A 27,862-nucleotide genomic window follows, 5' to 3' on the forward strand; every position below is an offset into this window, starting at 1 on the left:
AGTGATGTGTGACGGAGGCTGTCTTGTGAAGTAGGGCTGAACGATATATCGCATTTGCGATAATATCGCGACATGATCAAGTGCAATTTTCTAACCGCAAAGGCTGCGATTATACTGCGATTATATTATACAATTCATGGGCTGCATCCTCCTGAGGCCGCATTTGTAGACCGATTACGTCACAGCGACGCGCCGAAGGCTGTCCAAATTACTACCATATCCCAGAATTCATAGCGCGGCCCAGCCAAACTCCAGTTTCCAGCAATGGCGGCCGCTACTAAGTTTTAAAATTACTCATACTAATCTTTCTGGGTCACAAAATAAACTTTTAACATATTTTCAGGCGAGAAAGTAGTTGTGTAAACATCAAATATCTGCTCGGTTTATCAAGATATCCCATATTTGCAAAAGTGCTTCGACGTTTTCAGAGGCGTCTGCTACCCACCAGCTCGACAGCTAGCCGGGAGCTCGAGGGTTACTGATGCGGCCGAGAACGGCACAACTCCCGGCACATCATTTTCAGATCACCGCGGAGTTTCGCTGCTCGGGTTAAACGTAATATATAAGTCACTTAGACAACCTAAAAATGTTATTGTTGGGCTTTTTTCAGTGTTTTGTTTGTTCGTGAGTAAATCGGTTTGGCTGAGATTAAAGTTATTAGATTAGATAAAATAAAACTTTATTAATCCCCCGGGTGGGTTCCTCCTTGGTTTTCACACAGCTGACTAAACGTCAAACAGAAAACTTATTAAACAGAAGTATGAGACAGTCGAGAATTTACACCAGTGTCTGGTTATATTTTAGATAGCAAGAAGCAGACGGCCGAGTTTATTAAACTCCACCGAGACAGCGGTGACGCTAATCAGAACTAGCCTTCTGATTAGCTAATCAGAAGGCTAGACCGTCCGATTTCACGCCTTTAAACTTTAAAGGCGTGTTTGTGTGTGTGTTTATACAATTGCTATTATGTTTGCACTTTATGTGTAATGTTACTGACTGCAGAGATCAGTAAGATGTGTGTATTTTTTATTTATTAGTTTTATTTATTTAATATTATTTTTTAATTGAATGACTGTCTAGTAGTTCACAGATGTCGAAAAACTGAGTGTGGTAAAGCCACTGATTTTTTTTATGTATATTTCTGCAATCTGCACATTGTACTGACTTTCATTTTAATGTTTACACCAGGGTTCCTTGTCAGCACTTTATGCTCAGATGTTTGTAAGCTAAAAGTAAACTATTGTGTATGTTCAAATATACTGTTGTGATTGAAGAAGTTAAATAAAAATGTCAGTCATCAATTCATGCATCACCTCATGTCATCATAACAGAGGTCTGTCTTCCAGGAAAGAACAGTTTAAAATTAATGTAATATAGTATTGGCCATACTATATGATGTATTGCTTGTCTTTGTTTAATAATACAGAAGACAAATACCTTAAAAAATAATCACATATCGCATCGCAATCGCAATATTGGGGCAAAAAATCGCAATTAGATTATTTTCCATAATCGTTCAGCCCTATTGTGAAGCAGCAGCAAATGATGAATCAGGAGTTTGTGTTGTGAAATTTGTTGTTGACTAGTGTTACATGATCAGCTGTAAGCTGTTTCAACTGGTCTAAACAGGGCAACTCTCAGGGAGCTCGTCCATCTCTGATGCCTGTGCAGTGAAAACTCCTTTCTGTGTCTCTTATCTCTCCAACATAAACAGAGTGAGGATATATGTGAAAGCAGCAAGTATGACTTATTCTTGAAAGCAGGAGAGATTCTTTGAGCTATGCAGCCTATACTTGCAGTTGTGACTCGTTTTAGTAAAACTGCTTTCTTGATGTTTTTACAGCTCCATCCTTCCCTGAAAAAATGTCCCCTGTTAAAGCTCTCACCATGAAGGACTATGAGAATGTAAGTGATTTCTGTCAACTTTCTGTTCTGTATGTTGCGTATAGGTGGTGATACTGTCTTCTTGCAGTAAGTTGTATATTTACAGCTTTTTAACGAGTAGCTTCAGAGAATAAGCTGTCTGGATGAGGCAGTCAACTCTCCCTCCTGTACAACAAACAGGATAAAAACCTGATTCTCCATTCAGCCGAAAACCAAACCACATTGACCATTTAAGGAAATTTAGTGATGCAGTTTTTGTGCAAGAGGAGGAGAAGGAGGATTGAGGTGGGCTGAAGTCAATATTTCAGCATTTGATTGGAATGCTTGCTTGAAAATTTCGGGCCCGTGCTGTCTGGCCTGCATGATTAGAGGTTTTTACAAAGGGGTTCAGAGTTCTGACTCCTCCCTTTGACTGTCCACCCAACCCCCACTACCAGATGTATGCTGTTCTGAGCCTAGAGCACAATGATGCACAGTCTACTTCACACACATAAGCATTTTAAAAATAACTATACACACACGGCCCCTTTCTGCAGTGTAAACATGTCGGGTAGCTTTTTTTTTGATAAATGAAGTGCTCATATTTCTTCTTTGAGCCCAATTCTTTCTCTCAACTTGTTTTCTTTGCATTTAAAATAAATCAAGGAAATGCAAATTAAATTGCAGCTCGATGAAAGTTAGAAATGCATCAGTTGTTCAACTGCCTGATTGCATATTTATGGTTTGTTTTTTTTACATTGATCCCCAGCAAATCACAGCTCTGAAGAAAGAGAACTTTAACCTGAAGCTGCGCATTTACTTCATGGAGGAGCGCATGCAGCAGAAATGTGACGACTCCACTGAGGACATATTCAGAACGGTGTTGTATTTATTTTAGTGTTACAAAACGTGCATTACTCTGAATGTCTTACATTTGTCTGACACCACTCCCTGCAAAGCTTCATGTGACTCAGTGTTTCCCCTCAATTTTGAAATGAGATCACAACATGAGCAACAGCAGCTGGATTTTATTCAGCCAGCATCTTGCATTCATGACCTTGGAACAGCTGTCTTGTCTTTTTTCAACTATTGTTATGGTGGCAGCTTTGTTTAAGTGAGCACATTTAACCCAAAGTGTCATTTAAAAAATGTCATCTTTAAGAGGAAGCTTCCCCAGCCTTGTTTTTGTGCTTTGGTGTTTGAGATGACTCCAGATGGGAGGTTTTTACTGAAATTTTGTCTGTTTATAGAATATTGAGCTGAAGGTGGAGTTGGAGTCGATGAAGAGAGAGCTCGCAGAGAAACAAGAGTTACTCGTGTCTGCATCGTATGTGTCATTCTCTTAATTCGGTTTTTTGCTAGTCACACATGATGCCATTTAGACCAGTGTTAATTTTGACAGTATGATTTTTTTTGATTGACGTTTAGTCTTTTCACTAAAACATCACTTAGTTTTAGTTATAATTTAGATCATTGCTGATTGGATTACTTCCCAACTCATCCCGCATTTTGACACAACTTAATTAGTTCTGATTGGATCTCGTTTCTTTTTGATAATTTATCTGGTTTTTATTTGTTGACAAAAGTGTTAGTACTTTTGTTCGCGAAATAGTTGTCGCTCTGTTTTTGTCTGAAGAAAAAAAACAAAACCTTATCGGTCAACAAAATTAACACTGGTTCAGACATACATAAATGGCAGCACAAAGTAATGCGAGTCAGTATTTAAGAAATATGTAGGCTGATAAACTTATTCTTGTACGTGACTGCTCATCAGTAAAGCGCTGGAGAGTCTGGCTGGCCGAGAATCGGGAGAACCCCAGCGTGTGAAAGAGCAAGCTCAGAGGGAGATGGATGCACTCAGAGATGCATTTAGCAAGAGGATAGCTGACCTAGAACAGGTGAGTGACATTATAGCGCTAATTTTCAAATCCTGATATTGCAGTTCACTGTGTATATTTTGTTTGGTTCAGTGCTCATATTAGCCAAATTGTGTCTGCTGTTAGTTTCACTTGTTTTGGTGATAATTGTGTTGCCTTTTGTGTTTTTTGGCATTTTTACATCATGGCAGTGTTTACGAACAGCAGAGGAAGAGGTTGAAAAGATGGCCGCTATCGCTGAGCAGGAGAAACTTAAGAATATAAACATGGAGAAGCAGCTCCAAGCCTTGGGTCCACCCAGCACTTTAACCACTGGTCCAGTCCTCAGCCCCGTCAAAGATCTGCAGCAGGCTCTGCAGGAGAAAGACAAGTAGGGACAAATTAAAACAAACCAAAAAAAAAAGCAGACTATGTGTATATACTGAAAAATATATTTTTGGAGAAAAACCTTAGCATTTTCAACATTTTCTACTCATCCCAGTATCATTGAACAGCTGAAGATCACTTTAAAGAACCAGGATGCTGTGATCCATCAGAGAAACAGCAGAGACAGGCAGACAGATGCTCCATCGGCCGACACTGTTAAACAGCTATCTGCTCTTATAGCTGATAAAGATCAAGAGCTTAAGGTGAGAAGCTTACATGTTCATAAAGATGTGAAATTTAAGAGGTTTTTCTCAGTGATGCCTCAGAGATCAGTTGCTTACTGGTTTTGTGCATATATTTAGTTTTTGTCATTTACAGCAATAATAGGCTACTTAAATACTTTTGAATATGTTTACTTAGTTTCTACACTTCTTCCAATATGAAGCAATATTTAAGTGAACTCTCACTGTTTACAGGCACTGAGGGACGAGCTTGATAGAGAGAGAGATAAAACTCAGCCGGACCATCAGGTTGGTTTTATTTTGATACAGAACAAACTACCTTAAACTACTCTGCAATGGCACAGACTGCAGTTGGCTACTTAGAATCTCTTTCCTGTTTTTTGTCTGATTCTTAAACTTTTTTAGAGCTTTCATTCTTCCTTTGCTTCCTGGTGTAATGGTTAACACATTTGCCTTACACACCAAAAGTCCCCACTCATAGCTCAGGGTGGTCACAAGATGTTGTATTACTAACGCTGGTTCCAAGTCTGAATAAACAGGAGGGTTGCATGAGGAAGGGTATCTGCCCTAAAAATCTATGCCAGATCAAAACATGCAGATCCAGCTGCTGTGGTAACCCCTTGGGAAATAAGAGAGCAGCCAAAAGTACCTTTTTTTGCTGTATGTGTTCCTGCCTTGTTATTTTGCTTTGTTGTAATAGGTAAGCCACACACAGAAAGCTTTTTTTGTTTAACAATCATTTCATGTGTCAGATCATTTAAGCTCACAGAAACTTTTCTCTGCATCTGTTGCTGGTTTGATAGTTGAAATGTGTAAAATGTGTGTCTAGGATTCTTTTTTTTTTCCATATTTCTTTTTTTCAAATGAATTCCCTGTTCTAGTGTGAAGGTGTTATTACTTTTGTTGTAGTATTTCTGACAATTTCACAAAAAAACTTAAGCTTCATTTAAAAAGCTGAAAGTTTGCATCTAGTAAAGTGTAAAAAAATGCATCTGTGAAGTGGCTGGTTGTAAAGCCTTTGACTAATGATGCTACTAGTACTAAGTTGACACTTGCTTTTTTTAACATTGAAATGTCAAACAAAAATAATTAATTATGGTGGTAAAGTGATGTATTTTAGTGTTGCACAGATGTTAAATATCAAATGCATATTTTATCCACTTAGAAGCAATGACTGCGTAGAGAGAATGTGTCTCATTTAATCACAGTGTTGTGCAGGCTGCTGTGTTGCTGACGTGTAAAATAGAAAGCTGTTAGCTGGGCAGTGTCCATGGTTCCTCTTTAGGCGTTGGCGTAAGACTCGGGCCATAGGGTTAAGGCTGGATTAGTTTGCTGTCTGAAGACGCTTCCTCCGGGGATTGTTATTGGCTTTCTTTCTTTAGTAAGTGGAAAAATGGTGTAGGCAAGAGGTGTTCATGAGCTGTGGCTAAACAGTTGAATGTGCTCCATTCATTGTAAAGGATTTTGCAACACTGGGGAAAAACCTGTTTATCAGGGATGCTTGACAGACTTGATGCTTGACTTTTTGTAAGTTAAAGATGTAATGGAATATTGCAAAGTAACGGTCACCAGAAAGTACTCTGTAATCTTAAATCTTCCATGTACTGCCAGGAAGGATCAGCTCTATCAGAGTGATTGGCTGATGCCATCACTACCTGCTTGGTGCCAGCTTTTGTGTCTGATGCCTTTTTTAAGGTATTTGGGAGAGTGTTTTCTAGAGATGGTCTGGCATGGGCCCTAACACAGATCACTGCAGCAGTCCTAGAGGATTTGTTGATTTGATTGCATGCATGAGGGAGAGTGGAATAGAGGCGGGAGCGGGGATTATTGAGGCTTAGGGCTTACAGTGCTTTGCTCTCAGTCTTTCTCCTCTGTGCTACGCTTGCTGGTGTATTGAGAGAACATGATAGATGGCTCTGTCTGGCGAGCTGATGGCCATTAAGTCACTAGACAGTTGGTGTGTCACTGACAGATTTCTTGGACTCAGTTTAAGTGGGCGAGTGTGGAAGATCTAAGGTGCCATGAGGGATCCATGTCGCATATGTGGTGTCCGTTTGGTGGGAAGCCAGTGTCGCTGGATTTTCAGCTCATCGGGAAAGAGGAAGCTACAAGTCATCCTGTCCCATGTGCTGGGGAGAGAGGTGACTCGTGACGGGCATGGAGAGTTCCTCTGTGGAAAATGTGTGTTCCGGTTGGAGAAGGTTGTGCAGTTTGATATAAACATCGGCAAACTGCAGGAGGAACATGGCAATCAGATCCAAAAGCTGCAAGCAGAGAAGGAACACCTTATCCAGTGCATCGTGCACATCTACAACAAAAACAACCCAGAGCGCAGTGAGAGGGAAAATGCAAGCTCCAAGGCTTTGCTCAGTTCTTCTGGGGTCCGCAGTCCTGATGATGAAGCTGCATGTCAGGTGGCTCATGAAGGACTGCAGTTCCGGGAAAGTTGTTATGTGGAGAATCGCATGAGAAGGTGTGTGAGTCTGGATAGGATTGTCAGTAAAGGGGCATTCTCCGGACGTTTGAGCTTAAGGAGCAGTAGGCTGGGATCAGGGGCGGGGCTGGACAGCACTATGAGAAGTTTTGGGCTCCGGGGCACACGCCACCATTCTCAAAGTATGTACCTTGACCTGATTCAGCGTAAGGGAACCTTGGCTAGACCCGGATTCAGCCGCCGCTCCACATCACTGCAGTCACTGAATCGAGAGCTTTCCTCAGACACCCCGACAGATCCTCCGCTCAAACGAAAACTGAGAGAGGCCAGGGTGTTTTTTGCAAGGTATGGGGCCACTGATGACTCGGGAGGAAAGGCTCAGGCCAGAGCACTGCTCCAAAGATCCTCAAGTCAACCTTCGGTGATCTCTGACCTGATTCAGGTCCTGCGCTGCATCTCAAAGCAGCAGGTGTCTGCCCCAGCAGGATGTCACATCCCTGTCTTGAAGAGGTTAAATGCTGGCTCTGTCAGCACCCAAGCCAAGCGCAAACATAGAGTAGATCTGAAGTCTCTGCATGACCTTTCTGAGGAATTTGATGATGAATACACTCCTGTCAGAGTGAAGGTAGTTCATTTCAGTAATCCCACCATCTATGCAAACCACTGTAGCACTGGTAATGATCTGTCCCAAGTACCTTTGTTGATAAACACACTTCTCTAATTAATTTCTCCTGTTCTGTTGTTTGTGTGTTCTCTTGCTAAGAAGAAGAGTGATGTTAATCAGTTGGAGTCGATCAATAAGCTGCTGACGGACGAGCTGAACCTGGTTAAAAGCACCAGTGAGAGTCTGGCAAAAACCCTGGAAGATTCCCAGAATCAGAACAAGGTAGTTCACATGTTCCTCTATTAAATATCCCTAAATTGTATTAATCTATTACTCTGTATGAAATCACTAACTGCTTCATGTAAACAGACTCTGTCAGTGATGTTAGAGGAGAAGGAGAATGAACTAAACTCTGAGAAGAAAAATGCTCTAAAGCGAGATAAAACCATCCAGGGACTCACTCAGGTCCTCAGAGAAAAGGAAAAAGAGGTAATTTATTATTTACTTTGTTATTGTCATTGTATCTCTTCTCTGTATTATGCAAAGTTTCAGGCCCAACCTGTCTGTCTTTGTATTGCAGATTGCTGAGCTGTGTCATGAGATTGAGGACAGAGATGATGCTTTAGCCAAAGCTAGAGATGCAGCACATAAAGCCCAACTGCAGAAATACCAGGTATGTTATATACACCTTTTATATAGAACCAAACTTTATACAAAGACATTCCTCATAATACTGTTACCACAATGTGTACCCTGCTCTATATGTGCCTTAAACAGATAGAAGTCAATATTTTTTTTCTCCTTCAGGGAGCAGAGGAACACCAAAACCTATTAATGGAAAAGCAAACAGAGCTGGCCCAATTACAGGGGGAACACCACACCAAGGTGCTTGAAGCCCAAAAACTGCAGCGAGCACTGGATAGGAAGGAGCAAGAGCTGGCTGACTTACAGCAGGCAAAGGATCAGCTTGAGGTGGAGTTGGAGGACCTGCAACAACAGAAAAAGAAAGGAGACAAAGCGCTTAATGTAAGATAGGAGGATGACAGGACTGTATCCACAATAAAACGAGCAGGCATTCTCCTCTTAATCGTTTTGTTGTTGTGTTGATTTTTCATTATCTGTTTAAATATTGACTTTTGTGTGACATTATTATAATTTCCTCCACAAGGATTTACACAATCAGCTGAAAAAGCTGAGTGGGGAGATCGGGGAAAGGGAGAGTGCTCTGGAGCAGCAGTACCAAGAGCTGCTGGACCAAACCAAAACAAAGCTGCAGGCCCATGAGGTCACCATCCAGCGTCTCACATCCACCTTGGCTGATAAAGAGCAGCAGCTACAGGTGACACATCATCACTAAACTTATGCAGACAGACTTTAGCTCAAAAGATAAAAAAATGAGTTGCTTCCTTTTTTACTTAGCCTAAGTATGTGTAAAAATTGAATTTTAGCCCATTACTGCTGTTTCGAGCCACCACACATGATAAAACAGTAATCATAGGAGAGCAGTTAGCTAGCAGCAAAGCCTGTCAGCTGGATTATAAGCATGTCATGAAAGCAATCGGAGCCAAAGAGAAGTTGGTGCTCCAAAGTGACATCCAGTTCTTCTGAGTGCGGTGTATTTAGTAACATTGTTTTTATGTGTTTGTCAGGAATACATGAACATGGTCAGAGACTTTGAGCAGAGCAAAAGTCCAGGAAGTAACGACAGTATTCTCTCCAAACTGCGGCAAAGGTTGAAAGAAAAGGAGAAGGCTTTGGAGGTGGGTATTCCTTCACTGCAATCTTTTAACCATGGTGACTTTGCCTGGTTTCTGACATGTTTGTTTGTTCTCTTACAGCAAGCACTTGATGAGAAATTTGCTGCTATTGAAGAAAAAGACAATGAGATACACCACCTGCAGCTGTTACTAAGGGAAAAAGAAAGAGACCTAGAAAGACTCAACAACTTGCTGTCTCATAATGAAGAAACTATCAATGTAAGTATCCGGAACTGGGATCTTTTCTATTGATTGATAATCACATAGTTGTGATTAAGTGTTATGCATACTCCTTTCTACTCCTTTCTTTGCAGAATTTTGACAGTCTGATTAAGGAGAAGGATGCAGAGCTGCAGCATCTTGCAAGTACCCTAAAGAACCTTCAAAGAGCCAAGCAAGATGTGGAAGACAACCTGAACAGATCACTGAGGGAGAAGGACTCCATCATTAGCCAGCTGCAGCTCTCCCTGGAGGGCAAGACAAAGGATATGGAGGTTGGCTGACAAATAGTCACTCATTAAGGCCAGGTTCCTTATAGTTTTTACTGTTCTGGTTTATGTCATTTGTATTTCAGTGCTTATTTTTCCCCCCTCTGTCCGTAGCAAATGTCTGAATCATTGCTGAACCAGTCACAGAGCCATGCGCGTGATCTGGCTGAACAGATGGGCCAAAGGTTAAAGGTCACAGAAGCCATGCTGGCTGAAGCTGTCAAGGCCAGGGAAAGACTGGTTGCTGACAATGAGAGTGCTGTAGAAAGCCTGTTTGCTACAATTAGCAGCAAAGACCAACTTCTGAAGGTTAGCATTTATGACAACAGGGCACGACAGAGTGTGCACAAACAACGCTAACACTATTAACTTTGACTCTTTGTCGTCTCCAGGAGTCTGCAGAGCACTACAATCGCATGTTGTCTGAGCGTGCTCAAGAGATTCAGGAGCTGAAGAAGCAGCTGTCTGATAGGCAGCAGGAGCTTGCCACTGCTGAGAAGCAAAGCTCCTCAACAGCCCAGGAGAGTTATTTAGAGACCGCGCAGCTCAAAGCCCTGCTTGCTGAAAAAGACAGCCTTATTAACGTAAGATCCTGTGGGATACAGCACAGCCATTCAGCTGTAAAATACTGTATGTGGAAATCCAAACTCCCAAAGAGAATAACACATTCTGCCCCCCAATTCTATGCCCTGTTTTGAACGTGTTTTAAGATATTACCTGTAAACATTTGAATGTGCTGATTTTATATCTTTATAAACTGTCAGAAGCTTCTTCAGCGTGGTCAGGAGAGAGACCAGTTTCTGGCAGAGATGAGGCAGAAAGCAGAGCCAGATCAAGTGTTGAATCTCAGACAAACTATTCAGATCATGCAAGAGAAGTTGGACGAGAGGGAAGGTAATGGATTTAGACCTGTAACACCCTCGCGCAGGTTATTTAAAGGTAGACTGCATGTTGGTGCTACGTTTGACTTTGTTTTGTCTGTGCTGAAGCTGAGCTGTCCAGGAGAAACAGCGAAGACAGCCAGGAGAACAATCCACTTTCCAAGAAAACAGTGGTCGTCCTGAAGAGGGAGCTGGCACAGAAAACTGAAGCACTGAACAAAGCACTGAAAAGGGAAAATGAACTGAAGGTCAGTGAGTTAGAAGCATTTAATTAATCCATAATAGGATACAGTTCTTAAAAGTGTCAATCATAATTCCCTACATCCCAATTTCTAGATTTCATTGGCTGAGCTTCAGTCAGCGCTATCTGAGCTGAAGGGTCACAGTGAAGGTCAGGCTGCTAATATTGAGTCCCTCACTGCAACTCTAAAGACCAAGGATGAGATTATCAGTGTAAGGATTCCACACAGTGTCAAAGTTGTGTCAGCAAGTGAAGGAGTTTTTCTTCTGATGTTTAACTTTTGACTTTGAGCAGGTTCTCCAGCAGCGCCTCAGTCAGAGAGGCCACACATGGCCTGATCATACCCAGGATCACGTCATTGTCTGTGGAATGGAGAGGTCCCTGCCTGTGCTTCCACAGAGGGAGAGTACCATGATCGGTGGAGACAGCCAGCAAGAAGTAAAGATGACCTGCTTTTTAAATTTTTTTTAGAGCAAAACATTACAATCTTGATGCTTTGTCTTTTAAGATAGTTTCTCTTCTCTCCTCAGGCCTTGCCCAACCTCACAGCTTTGCAACATGAGCACGATGCTCTGAACAGAGCCCTGAGGGCTGAACAGCAGCTCTATTCCAGCCTGGTAAAGACTGTGAAGGAGCAAGACAGGTAGTTATGTGCAACAGCTGCTTTAATGCAAAAAGGAGAAACAAATGCTTTGCGCTAACAGACCTCTTGGATGATTTGCAGTGCCCAGCGTCTCCATGCTCTACAGTTGGAGCTGACAGCAGTGCAGCTTCTCAGGCAGCAGCTAGAAGAGAGCATCAGAACTAATGAGGAGTTAAGGGGTGACTTGGAGAGAGAGATACACAGAGCCAAACTCAGAGAAGGTGCAGTGAAAACACACTTGGTTGTAGATGAGGATGGTGACTGAATGAGAGGGAAAGAAATAAAGGAATTATAAAGGAGTGAATGAGAAAAGAAGTGCTTGTTATCATTTATTGTGGTTAAAATGGTAGAAAATATAACTCATCATTAAAGGAAACCCCTAAACCCCAGTCATCTTTATATAATATGTTTACTCGTCCTGCCAACAACTTCCATGTCTACTTTTTGTTGTGTTCTTCTTCAGCATGCACACCTGGTCCCTCCACTTTTCATCTTTGTCTGCTTTCTGTCTCTTCTGCTCTCATCATCTCCCAGTTATCTGCATGTTTTTGTCTATAACACAGTCGCTCCCCTTTTCACTGTCTCTCAGTAAATGTATTGATTTCACACCTGTCTGCTCTTTGTCCTTCATAAAAAATAAATAAAGACCTGTCTTCTCTGTCTCTCACTTTCAACATGCTGTTTGTTTGTTTTTGTTTTGTCCCTTTGCTTCTTGATTGCATCACTTTAGCACGCTTCTGGTTATTAATCCAACCCATCCAACCATCTGTCACATGAATATCATTTAAAAGCATGGTTGTGCCATTTTCAAATGATTTAATAAAGGATATTAATGTGCAAAGTACCACATTAAAAGAGCAGCTCTCCAGAAATAGAGCCTAATCCAAAAAGTGTGGCATTTATTTTCCTTTGACGTCATGCAGTTAATGTAATTCAGCACAGTTTGTCCTTCAGATTTGTTGTGGCATTAATGCACAGCCTTAAAACAGATTAAAAGTGTCACTCTGCACTGAGGTCTAAGCCAAATAACTTGGACCATCCACTTGTCGTGTGCGCTCAGGCGACCACACACGTGCATGCTCCTCCCCACACCGCTGCCTGCAGAGAGCCAGGTGTAAAAATAGGTCAGCTGTAAGTAACAGGGACGCAGCTCACATTAGCACTGACTGGCAAGATAGACGTAGCAGGATGATTGTCACTGATTACATTTGCACACTTCATGCTTTGGTTATATAACCAACCATTATGATTTGTTTGCATAGGCTACATGTTTACACACTTATGAAAAAGCACAATAATAATCATACTTTGTGATTGTGTATATTGTGGGTGTGCATTTTAGCTCCTCTACATATATTTTGCATATCTGACTTGGATTTTTTTAGCAAGCCAAGATCCACTAACTGCACAATGTAAATCCACCATTTTTGTTTTTCATATTTTTTTTTTTTTTACATTTTTCATTTATAAGGATTTTTTTAGTTTATTTGTTTTTTTCAGTATTTTAATTAAAGAACATTAGATTGTAGACATCATGAAAAATATGAAAGTGAAAGGTATAATCCAAAGGTGTGTGTGCTGCGGTGTAAAACCTCAGCTTCGTGGCTGGTCTGTGTTTGTTTTTAAAGTTGTGAAAAAGAGCTGAAGTATACACCCTCTTTATGACATGTTAGACATACGCACATGAAGTCTTAAGTTAATGGTGCCTCATGGGAGCTGCTGTAATGCCCTGTCATGCGTGGCCTTTTGTAACCCTCTGTGTATCGTTTCAGGTATGGACCTGATTGATCCTAAAGAGCTAGAGAGCATAAGACATCAGCTTGAAGATGCCCAGCGTTGGAATGCATCTCTGCAGGCACGCTTAGGAGCAATTCAGAACCGTGGAGGAGGGGTTGGTGGAGCCAACGATGGAGGTAAGACGAGAAAAAGACTCCAGATGTCATATTCCAGTTTATATACAGACAACATTATAAGATTATTTTAACGTTTTTCAGGCGACTCTTTGAGTTTCATTGGAGATCAGACTTCCTACATGAGTATCTGTGTAGGAGAGGGACTGGATGACAGCTTGTCTCATCTGTCTGCTCAGGAGCTTAAACAGAAGGTATTTTACATTTTGTTGCTTTTTGTCTCATTCTTATATAGTGTCACGTTGAAGTTAATTAGTGTGCTTCAGGTGTCACTGTACCAACTGTAAAGCTGGAAATGTGTAAAAATGATTTCGCTCTGTGTTAAGGTGCTTGAGCTGCAAGACCATGTCAGCAGGCTGCAGACCTTAAACAGTGAACGGCAGAGCCAACTTTCACAAATTGAGAAGTCAGAGCGTGACACTGATGACAAAGAAGACAAAGACCGCAAAAAGCAGCTGCAAAGAGACGAGGTTGTACACAAAGTTATGGCTGCAAAGTTGTTGTTTTTTGTTTTTTAGGTCTTCCAAAAGAGTGCACGTCTTGTCATTTATTAGTAATGTTTCTTCCAGAGTATGTCCACATTTAGAAAATACTTGAGAAATCACGAATCATTGTCTAACATCCTTCCTGTAATAGCTCCTTTCTAACCTTAGAACTTATAGCCTAACCTCTGTTCTGTCTAACCTGTTGCTAATTTCTCTTCCCTCTGTGGTACTAAATGTCTGAATTTTTTAACAAGTGTGTTTCTTGTATGTAGTAGAGTAAGTACCCTCTTTCTCTTTCCTTCATCTCTCCTAATCAGTCCCTGTTTTATCTTTATCTCTGTGTCCCATAAAACGGTCTCTCTTCGCCATGCTACATTAGACACATCATGCCATTCTGCTGTTGCTGTGCTGTGCTTTATGGATTCTGTTCCCACTTTAAGTTTTCTTTTACCGAGCCATGTGTGTCATACTCGCCTCCCATCCCATTACTCTAGCAGCTCAAGAAGACGCTTGAGAAGCAGCCTCTGGTTCAAAGTAACAAGACACATCTCTCTGGTCAGGACAAAGAGAGCCAGACATGCAGTAAACTAGGACAGGTATGAAACTGATGGTCTTTAAACAACTGAGTGCTTAAGTACTATTTGAAGAGTTTATAAAACCTGCTTTCTAAATAATCGCTCTTTTAGATGTTGTCGGAAAAGCTTTTGGGTGATGTGAGCATGGACAGCGGCCTCAGCCAGAGTAGAGAGCGTGCTCACTCTAGCAGCGACATCTTGGACACTGGGGAGGAATATTCTAGGGAGATGAACACAGATTTAATGGCACTTAAATCCCTATTAGCTGATTGTGGGTCAACATCTGTCTTGCACCTTAGGTAGGTCTTTCTTTCAGAGTCTACTCCTTATTTTCCCCATTACTTGGTAGTTAGAAGTCTGAACTGTAATCTGGTCGAATGTTTCTCATTACAGAGCGGAAATGCTCAGGCTCAGATCAGAAAATGATGAGCTGCGGGGTCTCCTGAAGGAACAGAAATCGTCTGAGTACAAAGAAAAAGAGAGCACCGATGCCTCAGGGAACAGCAGTGAGGGACAGGCTGAGTTGAGGAAGAGTTTGGAAGCACTGGACACAGAAGATGCAAAGGTCACCAAACTGTCAAAGAAGAAGGGAGGGAAGAAGTGGAATGAGATTTCAGACAGGGAGAGTCCCATTACCAATGTCAGCACTGCAGATGACGAGGAGAGTCCAAGAACTAATTGCCAGCCACACAGCAACAGTGAAAAACAGCATTTTTCAAAACATAGGGTAAGTTTTGTACTGCAGAAGAAATAAAAAGACATCACTCTTTCCTGCATGAAGGCGTTTTGGGGTTTTAATGTCTGTTTCTTGTGTTTGTTTAAATTGTAGTCTGGAGGCAGATCTCGCCTTCCTGTGCCTGTGAGGCTGAGGGTGGAGTCTAACAGCAGCAGCAGGAAGCCTGGAAGCTCCGAGCAGCTCAAAACTGATGGACTTCAGCACCTTGATTCAGATGATGTCTACTGGTCTGACCAGCATGTACACACAGACTCTGACACTCACACATCACTCCAGCACAGCACTTCCCCTTCCGCCACCCTTGGATACCCTAATCGTAGCTGTAGTCCAGTGGGATCCGACAAGGGCTCTGAAGCCAGAGCATCACTGGATCACACCCAAGATGATTCTGGACTATATACTCAGCTGGAACTTCTCCACCAGGAGTGCCAGGAGAAAGAAGCACTGATCAACAAGCTGAGTGAGCAGCTTGCTGATTGGGAAGAACTTCATGCACAGCTCCGGGAGAAAGACAGACTGAACTCCCAGTACGTAGAGGCTTTACAGGCAGCAGAATCTACCATCGCTTATCTGACTGCCTGCAGTCTGGACAGCCAGGGTGGATTTGGTTCACACACAGGTTCTGGTTCTGTGGGTTCTGATGCGTCTCTCCATGGTAGATGCGTTGAGCTGCAGAAAGCCTTGCAGCAGAAAGAGGAGTTCAACAACCAGCTCATAGAGCTTCTGAATTTGGCAGAGAAAGTCATCAGCTCTGCAGAAAGCCAAGAAAAGAATCCTGAAATCAGCGATCTTTGTCAAAGGATTGAGGGAGCTTTGCAGCAGCTGCATAGCTCTCCAAAGGAAGAAAGCACCGGAGGGGTGCTTCAAGGTACCGAGGACTCTCTGCGTGAGCTGCAGCGTCATGCAGACTCTTTGCAAGAAGCACTTTGGGAGCAGAATAGGCTCAATGCAGAGCTGCAAGAAAAACTGAGGGCCACAAATGCTACTGCACAACACGGATACACCAGTGACAGAGTAGCAGCAGAGTTACTTAAAGAAAATGAGGAAAAGGAACACCACAGTCCTGATACTAGTTTAAATCAAGAGGCGATTGACGTTCTAAGGAACTGCTTTAGTGCAACAGAGTCCGCTGTTGCCTCTTTAGCAGCACACTGCACAAATTCTGGCTCCGTGACTGCTGGCAGATCCCATATCAGCTCTGACTTGCAGATAAATTTAGACAAACTTCAGAGAGCCCTCCAAGAGCGGGAGCAACTTGGAGAAACTGCCCCACCAATCTCCGAACCCAGCAACAACCTGTCTACTGCTTCAACTGGAACAAAGGTACTAGAGCTTCATCGCCATCTCTGTCTTCTCTATGAGGTCTTCAGTGATTACTCTCAGAGGATATCTGAGCTCCAGGCTTCCCTGCAAGAAGAGAGGGGTCACAAAATGGAGAGGGAAGCCCACAGGGCAGTGCAGGACGGCAAAGGGTTACCGCCAAGTGTTCAGGTTGAACTGGAAACACTGCACAAAGCACTGAGGGAGAAGAAGAAGGCATGTAAAAGCCTGGAGGCGAAACTGGCCACTGCTCTTACCAGTACATCCTCTCCTGAAATGATAAAGAAAGGTAAGCTGTTGAGCAGCTTTCTTCTACATGTGCTTGTCCACAGTAATTCAAACGATTTTGTGATACTGCAAATCCCAGTTTGGTCAGGAACAACATAAGTAGTGATAGAGACATATGTGAACTCCTTGATTGATTTCTTCCTAACCAAACATATATTGCTTCCAATGCCAGCTCCTGAGCAGGATGACAAAGGCGTGCAGGTGGATTTGCAGGACCTGGGTTACGAAACCAGTGGCAAGAGTGAGAACGATAGGGAAGAGAGCAGTAGCACAGGTAGACAGCCTTCAGACAGACTCTGCATGTCTGTCTGCTGAGTGGATACTAATCTCAAGTGTGGACAGCTTCTCTTAATGTAGAATGTATGCATGAGGAGTGAACAAGGGCACGCTGTCTCTGAAAAATATTTTCTGCCTGGGTCTCCGTAACCACACAGTCTTTTTCTGGTTTTTAACTGTGGAATTTTCTTCACCCTTCCTAAATTTGAATGGGCTGTCTCTATTCATGCATGTTTTCACTTAAGGTTTGGGAATGTCTTTTGAGCACTCATTAACCTTTTACCTTGATTTCTTGTCCTATTCAAATTTGGCTGTATCACAAATGACTTCTTTCCTCACACTGCTCAAACACTGTTTATTTTCTACAACTTGCACTGGACTCCTCCCCATAGTCTAATGTTTTTGTGCTTCCTGTGTTGCCAGATTTAGAGGTTGGGGTAAACCCTAGTTGCAGTGGCTCCAGTCTGCCTTCCCTGTTGAAACACGAACAGGCCAATTTCTCCTCTACTGAAAATCTGGACTCAACCTCCAGCACCCCATACCCTACTTCCCCAGCTCTCAGCTCAGCCAAGGTATTTATCTTATTATTTGCTTATTATCTTGTTCCTCACTCCCAGCACTCCACAGCAAAGTTCACTAGGGAATGATGGGGAATGTCACTACTGTGGTTAGCTCAGATGCAGAGCTGTGTCTGTGAACACAGGAGTCCTCCTGCTGCTCAAACCTTCTGTTTGTTGAGTGACGACCAATCAGAATAGAGGAGGACTGGGTCTTAGGTTTACCAAGGCCTAGTGTAAGATAAATACATTATTATGAACCATGATTCATACAGCAGTCAAGTGAATAACACTGATTATCTCTTCATCATGGCACCTGTTAGAGGGTGGAATATATTAGGGAGCAAGTGAATATTTTGGGAAAATGGGCAAGCGTGAGGATTTGAGCGTGTTTGACAAGGACATCCAAGGCTCTTTCATGCACATGGGAAGCAGAGTCTGGTCCCTGTGGTCCAGTCCAACAAACGAGCTACCGTAGCTCAAGTCTCTGACTGCTGTCCATCACCGATTACAACGGACTCGTGAGCCTCAGAACTGGAGCGTGGAGCGATGGAAGAAGATGATGAATCACTTTAAATGATGAATGCACTATGGGAAGAAGACGCAGAGGAGGCAGTGTGATGCTTTGGATAATGTTCTGCTGGGAAAACTTAACTTATTCCATCCATGTGGTTGTTACTTTGATCCATATCACCTACCTAAGCGTTTTTGCAGATCATGTGCACCCTTTCATGGAAGCGGTATTCCCTGATGGCTGTGGCCTCCGTCAGCAGGACAATGCGTCCTCCCAAAATGGTTCAGGAGTGAGTTTGAGGTGTTGACTTGGCCTCCAAATTACCCAGATCTCAATATAGGTGAGCATCTGTGGGATGTGTTGGCCAAAGACCCGATCCATGGAGGCCCCATCTCACAACTCACAGGACCTGAAGGATCTTTTGGTGCGAGACACCACAGCACATGGGTTTAGTGAAGTCCATGCCTTGACGGGTCAGAGATGTTTTGATGGCAAAAAGAGGACCAACACAATATTAGGCAGGTGGTCATAATGTTATAACTGATGGGTGTATAAGGCAACTCAAGCAGATTCTAAAAATAAATACATGTATCAAGAAATGAGAATAAGGTGTGTTTGAGAACATTTACATACATTACAGTCATTTTAAACAGCTTTGTGAGAATCAACAGTGTAACAACAATGATCAGAAGTTACAGCATGTGTTACTGGTTTGATTCCATTTAACATTAGTTTTCACTTTCACTTTCAAAATCTGAACCTTCTTCCATCTATTTTATTTTTAGGTGAGTCTGAAAGGTCTGCAGGTCTATAGTGAGTATGGTGTTTCTGAGGACCCACTGCAGCTTCAGGGACAAGTCAAAGAGCTCAAGGTCCAGCTGGAAAACCAGACAAAACTAATCCTCCAAATGCAGAGCCTTCTGCATAGGAACTCCCTCTCCAGTGACTTGGTCAACAACACCTCAGACCCATCTGTGATCAAGGATCAAGAGGGTGCACAGAAAGACGACCGTAGTCAAGATGGCAGCCACAGAAGTGGGCAGCTAAGGGGGAAGAAGGCTGGGGAGAACCAGGCAATTAAGGATAAAAGCAGCCGGGTAAATATGGAGCTGGAAGGAGAGAGGAGGCTGAGCAGAAGCATCAGTGAACAACTGCAGCCATCCCGCAGCCGCTCCACATCACCTGCTAGGTTAACCATCTTTGAAGTGTTTTATTAGTACTTCACCTTCTTTACTTTAACCCTCCTCTTGTGTTAGCTTTCTGTTATCATCTCTTATGTTAACGGGTCGGTTTTGACCCGTGAATTAAATCAGCTATAAAATACACTAAAAACAATAAGTGATCATCCAATTTGTTTCTCATCTCTTGGTTATCTTGTTAGACTTCCTTATCCATGAAAATGTTGGTTTTAATACTTTCGGTGTGGGCCTCTGGGTCTTTTTTTTTTCACTATACCCCTCGATTTCAATTTTAAAAAAATAAAATAAAATATCACAGCTGATATTGTGATCCTGCAGTCCAGTGGTCATATCGACGACCACACATTTTCATTGTTTCTTCTCAGGGATGCCACTCGCAGCTTTGACTGTGAAAATCTGTACATTCCAGCCATAGTTGGTTTTTGCATCACAGGCTTCCCAGATTTTTCTGCCGTATTTACCTGGCTTACTGGGTATGTATTGCCGGTAGGGGCATTTTCCTCAAAAAGTGGACAAGACGTTCATCCACTGTCACCTCTGGCCCTGGGATGAACATCATTGGAAGAAGCTGCACCCATCTCTCCCAGACATCCCTGATGGGAGCAAGCTTGTCAGACCTCGGTCTGATCTCTTTGTTGTCAAATCTGATGACTCTTGAATCAAAATGATATCAAATGTGTGAAGTGACATCGTTGCCCAGAAAATATCTCTGCCTGTTGATGCGTCCCATAGACTATCAGTGGCCTCATTGCAGCATCTGTACACTCCAGCAAGAAGAACACCAATGAAAGCATCCAGGTATTCCTCATCATGTCGCTATGGACTTTTTTTTCTCCTTCAAGGTTCATCATAGTAATGATGATTCTTTTTAGTGACAATGGCATAAATAGCTCAAAACATCTCTTGATGTCACTGACTTTGGTCAGAGCAAACCTTGTGATTCCAGGGGTCATTTTGATGACATTTGAAGCAGCTGCCCTGCTATGTAGATCATGAGGTACTGAGCTCCAAAATATATTACCATTTTTGGACTTGAATCTTTCAGCAGGAGTAGCTTCAGCACCAGCGACCTCCACCTCTGATCAGATGTGTCTGTGTCTTCTGGATGATAGTCCACATTGTCTTCCTCCTAGAAACCTGCCCATCTGAATTGCTGCTCTGTGTACTCTCCTTCATTTTCACCAAAAATATGATGCAGAACTTGGCTCACTGTGAATCTTCTCATTTTTGTATGCTGCAAATTGTAAATGTGCACTCTGGAAGTCAAATGGCCACTCAAACTAGAAAAATTTGCATTTCCTGCGAAAATGCAGTGTGGATGCTTAAAGCTGAAGCTGTATGCAAAAACTAGCTGAAAAAGCTGAAAAGTTGCAGAAATTGTAAAAACTTTGCAGAAGCAAAAGAAGTTTGCTAAAATGGAATAACTTAGCAGAACTGCAATATCTTAGAGGAAACATAATACTTGGCAGAAATACAATAGCATAGCAGAATTTATCAGAAATATTGTAACTTACCAGAAACATGATAACTTCTCAAAAATACAAGAATTTAGGAGAAATAGTATAAGATAACAGAAAGAATATATTTAGCCAAAAATACTTAAACATTACAGAAACACTATGATTTAGAAAAATAGTACAACAGAGCAGAAATATTGTGATTTACCAGAGACACTGTGATGAACTATGAATATTGTAATTTTAAATTAAGACTATGTTTTAGCACAAATATTATAATTTGGCAGAAATACTATAATTTAGCAGAAATACTATATTAAGCACAAATCCTATAAAAAGCAGAAATGGTATGATTAAGCATAAATACTACATTTAGTAGAAATACTTTGTTTTAGCACAAATCCTATAAAAAGCAGAAATACTGTACTATGATTTAGTAGAAAAACTATAATTAATCAGAAATACTAAATTTAGCAGAAATACTATATTAAGCACAAATCCTATGAAAAGCAGAAATAGTATGATTAAGCATAAATACTACATTTAGCAGAAATACTATATTAAGCACAAGTCTTATAAAAAGCAGAAATACTATATTAAGCACAAATCCTATAAAAGCAGAAATAGTATATTAAGCACAAATCTTATAAAATAGCAGAAATAGTATGATTTAGCACAATAGTAATAAGTTAAACAGAAAAATTGGAAAAGCAAAATGGACAGCTGAAAAAATGCTGAACATGCTGAGGGTCCCTCAAATATACTTGTTAAATGACAAAAATCTGCAAAAAAATCTATAACAGCCACACAATTACAAATATGTACACATGAGGAAACACACATGCACAGAGAGACACACACACAAGATCCAATTCAGTCAACCAGTCTAAATATATTGAATTTGAATCTTACAATGAGATCATCCCATAAAAAGGCTTCCTCTCTCTCTCTCTCTCTCTCTCTCTCTCTCTCTCTCTCTCTCTCTCTCTCTCTCTCTCTGTCACACACACACACATACACACACACACACACAAACACACAGAGGGAGAGAGCTGCTGAATTTGAATCCACCAATCAGAGTGGCTGTGTACTTTTTCCCGCCAAAACAGGTGCTTCTGTTTACACACGCAGCACAGAGAGACACAGGATTATTGCAGTCTATTTCTCATAGTGAGGACTCCCCTCAAACAAATGACCATAATTTCCTAACTGTAGGGGCTAGAGCGGTCATTCTTACACCGTTTTGTTCAGAAGTGATTGGGGAATCTTCAAGTGTTGACAATTTATCATTAAAATATGAATTTTTAGAGATATATGACATGGATGACTTATTGACTTAGAAGCCACGAATTCCCCAATATGCAAATTTGAATGGCTGAGGCCACATATATGATTGGCTGGCTGGGAAGCCGTGCAGGCCCTGATTTGTGGATTTGAATTCCTCAGCCCTGATATGATTGGCTGGCTTAGAAGCCATGAAGGCCCCAATATGCAAATTTGAATGCCTCAGGACACATATATGATTGGCTGGGAAGCCGTGCAGGCCCTGATTTGAAAATTTGAATTTCTCAGTCCTCACAGAGGATTGGCTGCCTGGGGACCTGGCAGAAATATGTAGAAATAGTATGATTAAGCATAAATACTACATTTAGTAGAAATACTATGTTTTAGCACAAATCCTATAAAAAGCAGAAATACTATATTAGGTACAAATCCTATAAAAAGCAGAAATACTATATTAGGCACAAATCCTATAAAAAGCAGAAATACTATATTAGGCACAAATAGTATAAAAAGCAGAAATACTATAATTTAGCAGAAATACTATGTTTTGGCAGAAATACTATATTTACCTCAAATCTTATAAAATAGCAGAAATAAATTTGTGCCTAATATAGTATTTCTGCTTTTTATAGGATTTTTGCTCAAACATAGTATTTCTACTAAATGTAGTGTTTATGCTTAATCATACTATTTCTGCTTTTTATAGGATTTGTGCTTAATATAGTATTTCTGCTAAATTATAGTATTTCTGCTTTTTATAGTATTTGTGCTAAAACATAGTATTTCTACTAAATGTAGTATTTATGCTTAATCATAGTATTTCTATATATTTCTGCCAGGTCCCCAGGCAGCCAATCCTCTGTGAGGACTGAGACATTCAAATTTTCAAATCAGGGCCTGCACGGCTTCCCAGCCAATCATATATGTGTCCTGAGGCATTCAAATTTGCATATTGGGGCCTTCATGGCTTCTAAGCCAGCCAATCATATCTGAGGGCTGAGGAATTCAAATCCACAAATCAGGGCCTGCACGGCTTCCCAGCCAGCCAATCATATATGTGGTCTGAGGCATTCAAATTTGCATATTGGGGAATTCGTGGCTTCTAAGTCAACAAGTCATCCATGTCATATATCTCTAAAAATTCATATTTTAATGATAAATTGTCAACACTTGAAGATTCCCCCATCTCTTCTGAACAAAACGGTGTAAGAATGACCGCTCTAGCCCCTACGGTTAGGAAATTATGGTCATTTGTTTGAGGGGAGTCGTCATTATGAGAAATAGACTGCAATCCGGTTGTTCAGTGATGACGCGACGAATCCTACTTCCGGGTCTAAAGTAGTCTGCGTTTAATATGGCATTTGTGTTGTTAACATGTTTAATGTTATGTATTTTCTTCTATTTGATCTCAAAAAGCTCCTAAAACAGTCAGCGATCACTGTTGACCTCCCTCGGCTTTTATTACCGCTAATCATTTATTTAAGCTCAGTTTTTAAAACCTTAGGATGTAACTACAGCCCAGCCCATGCAGCAGTATATGAATGACTAACCTCGTATTGTGGATGGATTATCTCAGTTGTTCTCCTGGCTGAAGTTTGGTCCGTTTACAGCATCCTGCCATGCAATTACATTTGTTCCTGACCACCGAGAACACTCACGGTAACTTTTATCAAGTGGAAAAAAAGTTAGCTTGTTTATATTATGCTAACATAGCTGTGTCGCTAGCGGTCACGTAGCACATCATTATATACCAGCTAGCCAAACTTCAGTAACCCTACAAACGTCACTGCTGTTTAGCTTTCTGTCTTCATTTATGTTGGAAGTGATAACAGAGCTGTACGTTTTAATTTGTTTCCAAAACCCCGCAGTCAGGACATGCTATATTGTATTTAGATAGAAGCTAGCGAGCTAACTCCCTGCTAACTTCTAACTCCGTTAAATGTCATAAATTCCGTTTTCATGGATGCCTGGATGTTAAACTCAATTGTTACACCTGGTAGAGCAGAACGCTGATCATTTTATTAAAGATGAAAGACTTTAGACAGTTTTTCAACTCACAGTAATGCCATAGTGATCGTTTGATATATGGACCTGCAGCGGAGTTTAGACCCAGACACGGCTAGTGACATCAGACTGAACAACCGGATAATCCTGTGTCTCTCTGTGCTGCGTGTGTAAATAGATGCACCTGTTTTGGCGGGAAAAAGTGCACAGGCTCTCTGATTGGTAGATTCAAATTCAGCAGTGTGTGTGTGTGTGTGACAGAGAGAGAGAGAGAGAGAGAGAGAGAGAGAAGGCCTTTTAATGGGATGATCTCATTGTAAGATTCAAATTCAATATATTTAGACTGGTTGACTGAATTGGATCTTGTGTGTGTGTCTCTCTGTGCATGTGTGTTTCCTTATGTGTACATATTTCTGATTGTGTGGCTGTTATATATTTTTTTGCTGATTTTTTTCATTTAACAAGTATATTTGAGGGACCCTCAGCATGTTCAGCATTTCTTCAGCTGTCCATTTTGCTTTTCCAATTTTTCTGTTTAACTTATTACTATTGTGCTAAATCATACTATTTCTGCTATTTTATAAGATTTGTGCTTAATATACTATTTCTGCTTTTAATAGGATTTGTGCTTAATATAGTATTTCTGCTTTTTATAGGATTTGTGCTTAATATACTATTTCTGCTTTTTATAGGATTTGTGCTTAATATAGTATTTCTGCTAAATGTAGTATTTATGCTTAATCATACTATTTCTATATATTTCTGCCAGGCAGCCAATCCTCTGTGCGGACTCAGACACATATCACATATCAGGGCCTGCACGGCTTCCCAGCCAGCCAATCATGTCTGAGGTCTTCCGTTTCCTCTCTCGTCATATCTCAGCGACGGTTGTACAAAGAGCAATGAAAATCGCAGTCAAAGTACACCAAAGTCCGCTGATTCACCCAGTACAAGAATTATGCCTCAAGTCCACCTAGTTTTTGAGTTACACAACGTTTTGTAACTCCAAAAAACGGCGTTTTTCGCCTCTCACCGGGATCTAATTCTGACTGCTCATCACCCTGTTTTTCAAAACGGCTCCTCTCTTTCCCAGTGGCGCAGTTGGTAATGACACGGGTCTGCAAGCCAAAGATCGTGGGTTCGATTCCACCTTGGTCAACATGTTTTTTTCCCTACAAATTAATACACTGTCACAGACCAGTAATTCATATTCATCATTTATTACAATTCTGCAAACTTTTATGATTTTACCAGCTTTTCTAATATGGACCTCACATTCTTAACACTCCATGGCACAAATACTCTTACCTTTAGGCTCTGTGTATGTGTGTGTGTGTATCAATATTTCTCCCATTTTAAAGTATTACTCCTCCATAATTGTATTTCTGTTAAATCAAAGTACTTTTACTACATCTTAGTACTTCTGCTCAATCATAGTATTTCTGCTAAATCATTGTTATTATGCTATATTGTAGTATTTCTGCTCAATCATACTATTTCTACTATATTATATTTTTCTTTCTAAATATAGCATTTCTGCTATATAATTGTATTTCTGCTATGTTATAATATTTGTGCTAAACCAGAGTATTTGTGCTGTATCATAGTATTTCTGCCAAATTATAATATTTGTGCTAAAACATAGTCTTAATTTAAAATTACAATATTCATAGTTCATCACAGTGTCTCTGGTAAATCACAGTATTTCTGCTCTGTTGTACTATTTTTCTAAATCATAGTGTTTCTGTAATGCTTAAGTATTTTTGTCTAAATATATTCTTTCTGTTATCTTATACTATTTCTCCTAAATTCTTGTATTTTTGAGAAGTTATGTTTCTGGTAAGTTACAATATTTCTGCTAAGTTCTGCTATGCTATAGTATTTCTGCCAAGTATTATGTTTCCTCTAAGATATTGCAGTTCTGCTAAGTTATTCCATTTTAGCAAAGTTCCTTTGCTTCTGCAAAGTTTTTACAATTTCTGCAACTTTTCAGCTTTTTCAGCTACTTTTTGCATACAGCTTCAGCTTTAAAGCATCCACACTGCATTTTCGCAGGAAATGCAAATTTTTCTAGTTTTGTTTTGTTTTTGTGCAGGTATACTGCAAAAAACACGCAAAACAAGAATCCCCTAAAGCTCATATGATTAGGAGAGGAGCTTGCTGTCAATGTTTTAGCTGACAGTGCACTTATGATTTCAGTTTTGGCTTTAATTATTGCTTTATACTCATAATATTATACCTGGGTCGAAACCAACCCTAACAACACAAAGGTCATAATTTCAACTAGGGCATTTTATAATTTAGTGAAAATATTTTTTTTTTTGTTTTATTTTGTAGAAATAGAGGTTCCTGACAAAGTCAAAAAGCCTTGATACAATAAACAAATGTTTGTGATTTTTTTTTTTCTATGCATTTGAAATTTAAAATGGGTTGGTGCCAACCCTAACACAAGAGGAAGGTGGAAAATCTGCATGCTCTTTTTCTTTCCTTCTTTTTTTAAATTGTCCCTAATTTGGTCTTCTCCACAGCCTGGACTCCCTTGTGAAGTCACAGGCCCGAGAGCTCTCGCAGCTGAGGCAGCAGATCAAGGAGAGCCGCAGGCTGGGAGCCCTGCACCGGCGGCAGCTGGAAGAGCTGAACCAGGCCTTCAAAGAGCTGCTGCAGGCTGAAAAGGTCGACTGCTACATGGGAGAGGTGGTTAAAGAGCAGCTGGACAAGAGCCTGAGCATTCTGGACAGGCTGGAGGGACGGCTGGACAAAGGTAGCTGCTGCCGTCATCGTAATTGTAGTAGTTGCTTTGCCTAAATTATTATATAGATCCATGATGAGGTGTTGTTTGTGTAGTATCTGCCATCACTGCAGACGTGTATTTGTGGTTATGCGACAGTATTTACTTAGTGTGCTTGGAGGATGTGTGTTAGTGCCGTGGTAGTATAATGATTGAAGGAGACAAGTGCAGTTACAGCAAAGCCATTTTAGAGCATGGAGGGCATTATTTTAATGAAAGAAATTACTTGATATGGTGATCAATTAACTTACTGATGATTTCCTTCATTATCAAAGAGTAGTTTTAAAGGCAGTTGTTAAAATTATGGGCGGGTACAAACTTGACTTGACAGTCTAACAAGGGGAAAACAGACGCCACCAGAAGAGAAACAAAGACAGAAGAGCAGCCACTCGTAACTGATTTGTACAGACACGTCCATGACAGCGTCTTTTTCTGTCTTGTAGGAGAGACTCATCTGGATAATGAGGATGTGCCAGCTCTTGAATTGTCTCGCAGGTACAAATACATTATTTCTTTATTTTTAGTGTATGCAACAGTGGGTGAAACATTTATCACATATATATGTTATATGATGAGAAATTGGCTCCTTTTTTTAAAAAAAAGCTGGTGTTTACTTTTCCATCCTTCTAGTGACCTAGACTGTAGTCCCTTTGTTAAGGTCACATGTGCGACTGTATTTTTGGGTCATTAGCTGAGCTCTTTGAGATGTTTGTCATATTATGACCCTTTTAAAACTGCCCCCAGCTATTTGCATTATGACCCTGGGCTGTGCACGTGAATAACTGTCCTGCTGTTGACCTATTTTGTTTCTGTGTCAGCCAGAAGTAAATTAAGGCTCTGCTGCCCATCACTGGGTCAATATTGTCACTCTGTATTCCCCATGCTTTCAGTTTCACATCATAGCCATCTTAAACTTTGACTTTTTTACCTTTTTATTGGCAGCAAATGCTCTAAGTGAGCAGTTAATACAACAATAATAACTGTAGACTTGCAAAATTGCAATTTGTTTGTTTTGGACACAGTACAATAATTGTATCCTTCCATCCTTGATATGAATAGGTAATGCATTTTTT

At 40.9% G+C, this 27,862-nt stretch overlaps 1 protein-coding gene across 5 annotated transcripts in view; it reads left to right on the top strand.

Moving 5' to 3' along the window:
* The window catches only part of cdk5rap2 (CDK5 regulatory subunit associated protein 2), a 40,983-nt gene that overhangs the window by 6,605 nt on the left and 6,516 nt on the right, over positions 1-27,862 (top strand). For 2 of the 5 annotated variants that reach the window (XM_085359905.1, XM_085359907.1), the window contains exons 3-37: positions 1,844-1,905; positions 2,633-2,743; positions 3,114-3,190; positions 3,638-3,761; positions 3,932-4,110; positions 4,222-4,369; positions 4,583-4,636; positions 7,546-7,668; positions 7,756-7,875; positions 7,967-8,059; positions 8,194-8,412; positions 8,555-8,725; positions 9,036-9,146; positions 9,225-9,362; positions 9,458-9,637; positions 9,746-9,940; positions 10,024-10,215; positions 10,396-10,525; positions 10,621-10,760; positions 10,849-10,965; positions 11,048-11,191; positions 11,284-11,396; positions 11,478-11,617; positions 13,169-13,309; positions 13,391-13,500; positions 13,633-13,776; positions 14,286-14,387; positions 14,478-14,665; positions 14,760-15,093; positions 15,196-16,711; positions 16,883-16,984; positions 17,410-17,558; positions 18,843-19,246; positions 26,530-26,762; positions 27,233-27,284. In XM_085359905.1, the coding sequence (XP_085216031.1) occupies positions 1,844-1,905; positions 2,633-2,743; positions 3,114-3,190; positions 3,638-3,761; positions 3,932-4,110; positions 4,222-4,369; positions 4,583-4,636; positions 7,546-7,668; positions 7,756-7,875; positions 7,967-8,059; positions 8,194-8,412; positions 8,555-8,725; positions 9,036-9,146; positions 9,225-9,362; positions 9,458-9,637; positions 9,746-9,940; positions 10,024-10,215; positions 10,396-10,525; positions 10,621-10,760; positions 10,849-10,965; positions 11,048-11,191; positions 11,284-11,396; positions 11,478-11,617; positions 13,169-13,309; positions 13,391-13,500; positions 13,633-13,776; positions 14,286-14,387; positions 14,478-14,665; positions 14,760-15,093; positions 15,196-16,711; positions 16,883-16,984; positions 17,410-17,558; positions 18,843-19,246; positions 26,530-26,762; positions 27,233-27,284 (6,556 nt within the window). Of the gene's footprint in view, positions 1-1,843; positions 1,906-2,632; positions 2,744-3,113; positions 3,191-3,637; positions 3,762-3,931; positions 4,111-4,221; positions 4,370-4,582; positions 4,637-6,323; positions 7,408-7,545; positions 7,669-7,755; positions 7,876-7,966; positions 8,060-8,193; positions 8,413-8,554; positions 8,726-9,035; positions 9,147-9,224; positions 9,363-9,457; positions 9,638-9,745; positions 9,941-10,023; positions 10,216-10,395; positions 10,526-10,620; positions 10,761-10,848; positions 10,966-11,047; positions 11,192-11,283; positions 11,397-11,477; positions 11,618-13,168; positions 13,310-13,390; positions 13,501-13,632; positions 13,777-14,285; positions 14,388-14,477; positions 14,666-14,759; positions 15,094-15,195; positions 16,712-16,882; positions 16,985-17,409; positions 17,559-18,842; positions 19,247-26,529; positions 26,763-27,232; positions 27,285-27,862 lie in introns of those variants that run through there. The other 3 variants (XM_085359906.1, XM_085359908.1, XM_085359909.1) reach the window with 2 other exon arrangements.

This window comes from Diplotaxodon limnothrissa, linkage group LG7 (genome assembly GCF_057381915.1).
Source record: "Diplotaxodon limnothrissa isolate DT_005_m linkage group LG7, D_limnothrissa_male_GT1.1, whole genome shotgun sequence".
In the NCBI taxonomy this organism is placed as follows: Eukaryota; Metazoa; Chordata; class Actinopteri; order Cichliformes; family Cichlidae; genus Diplotaxodon; species Diplotaxodon limnothrissa.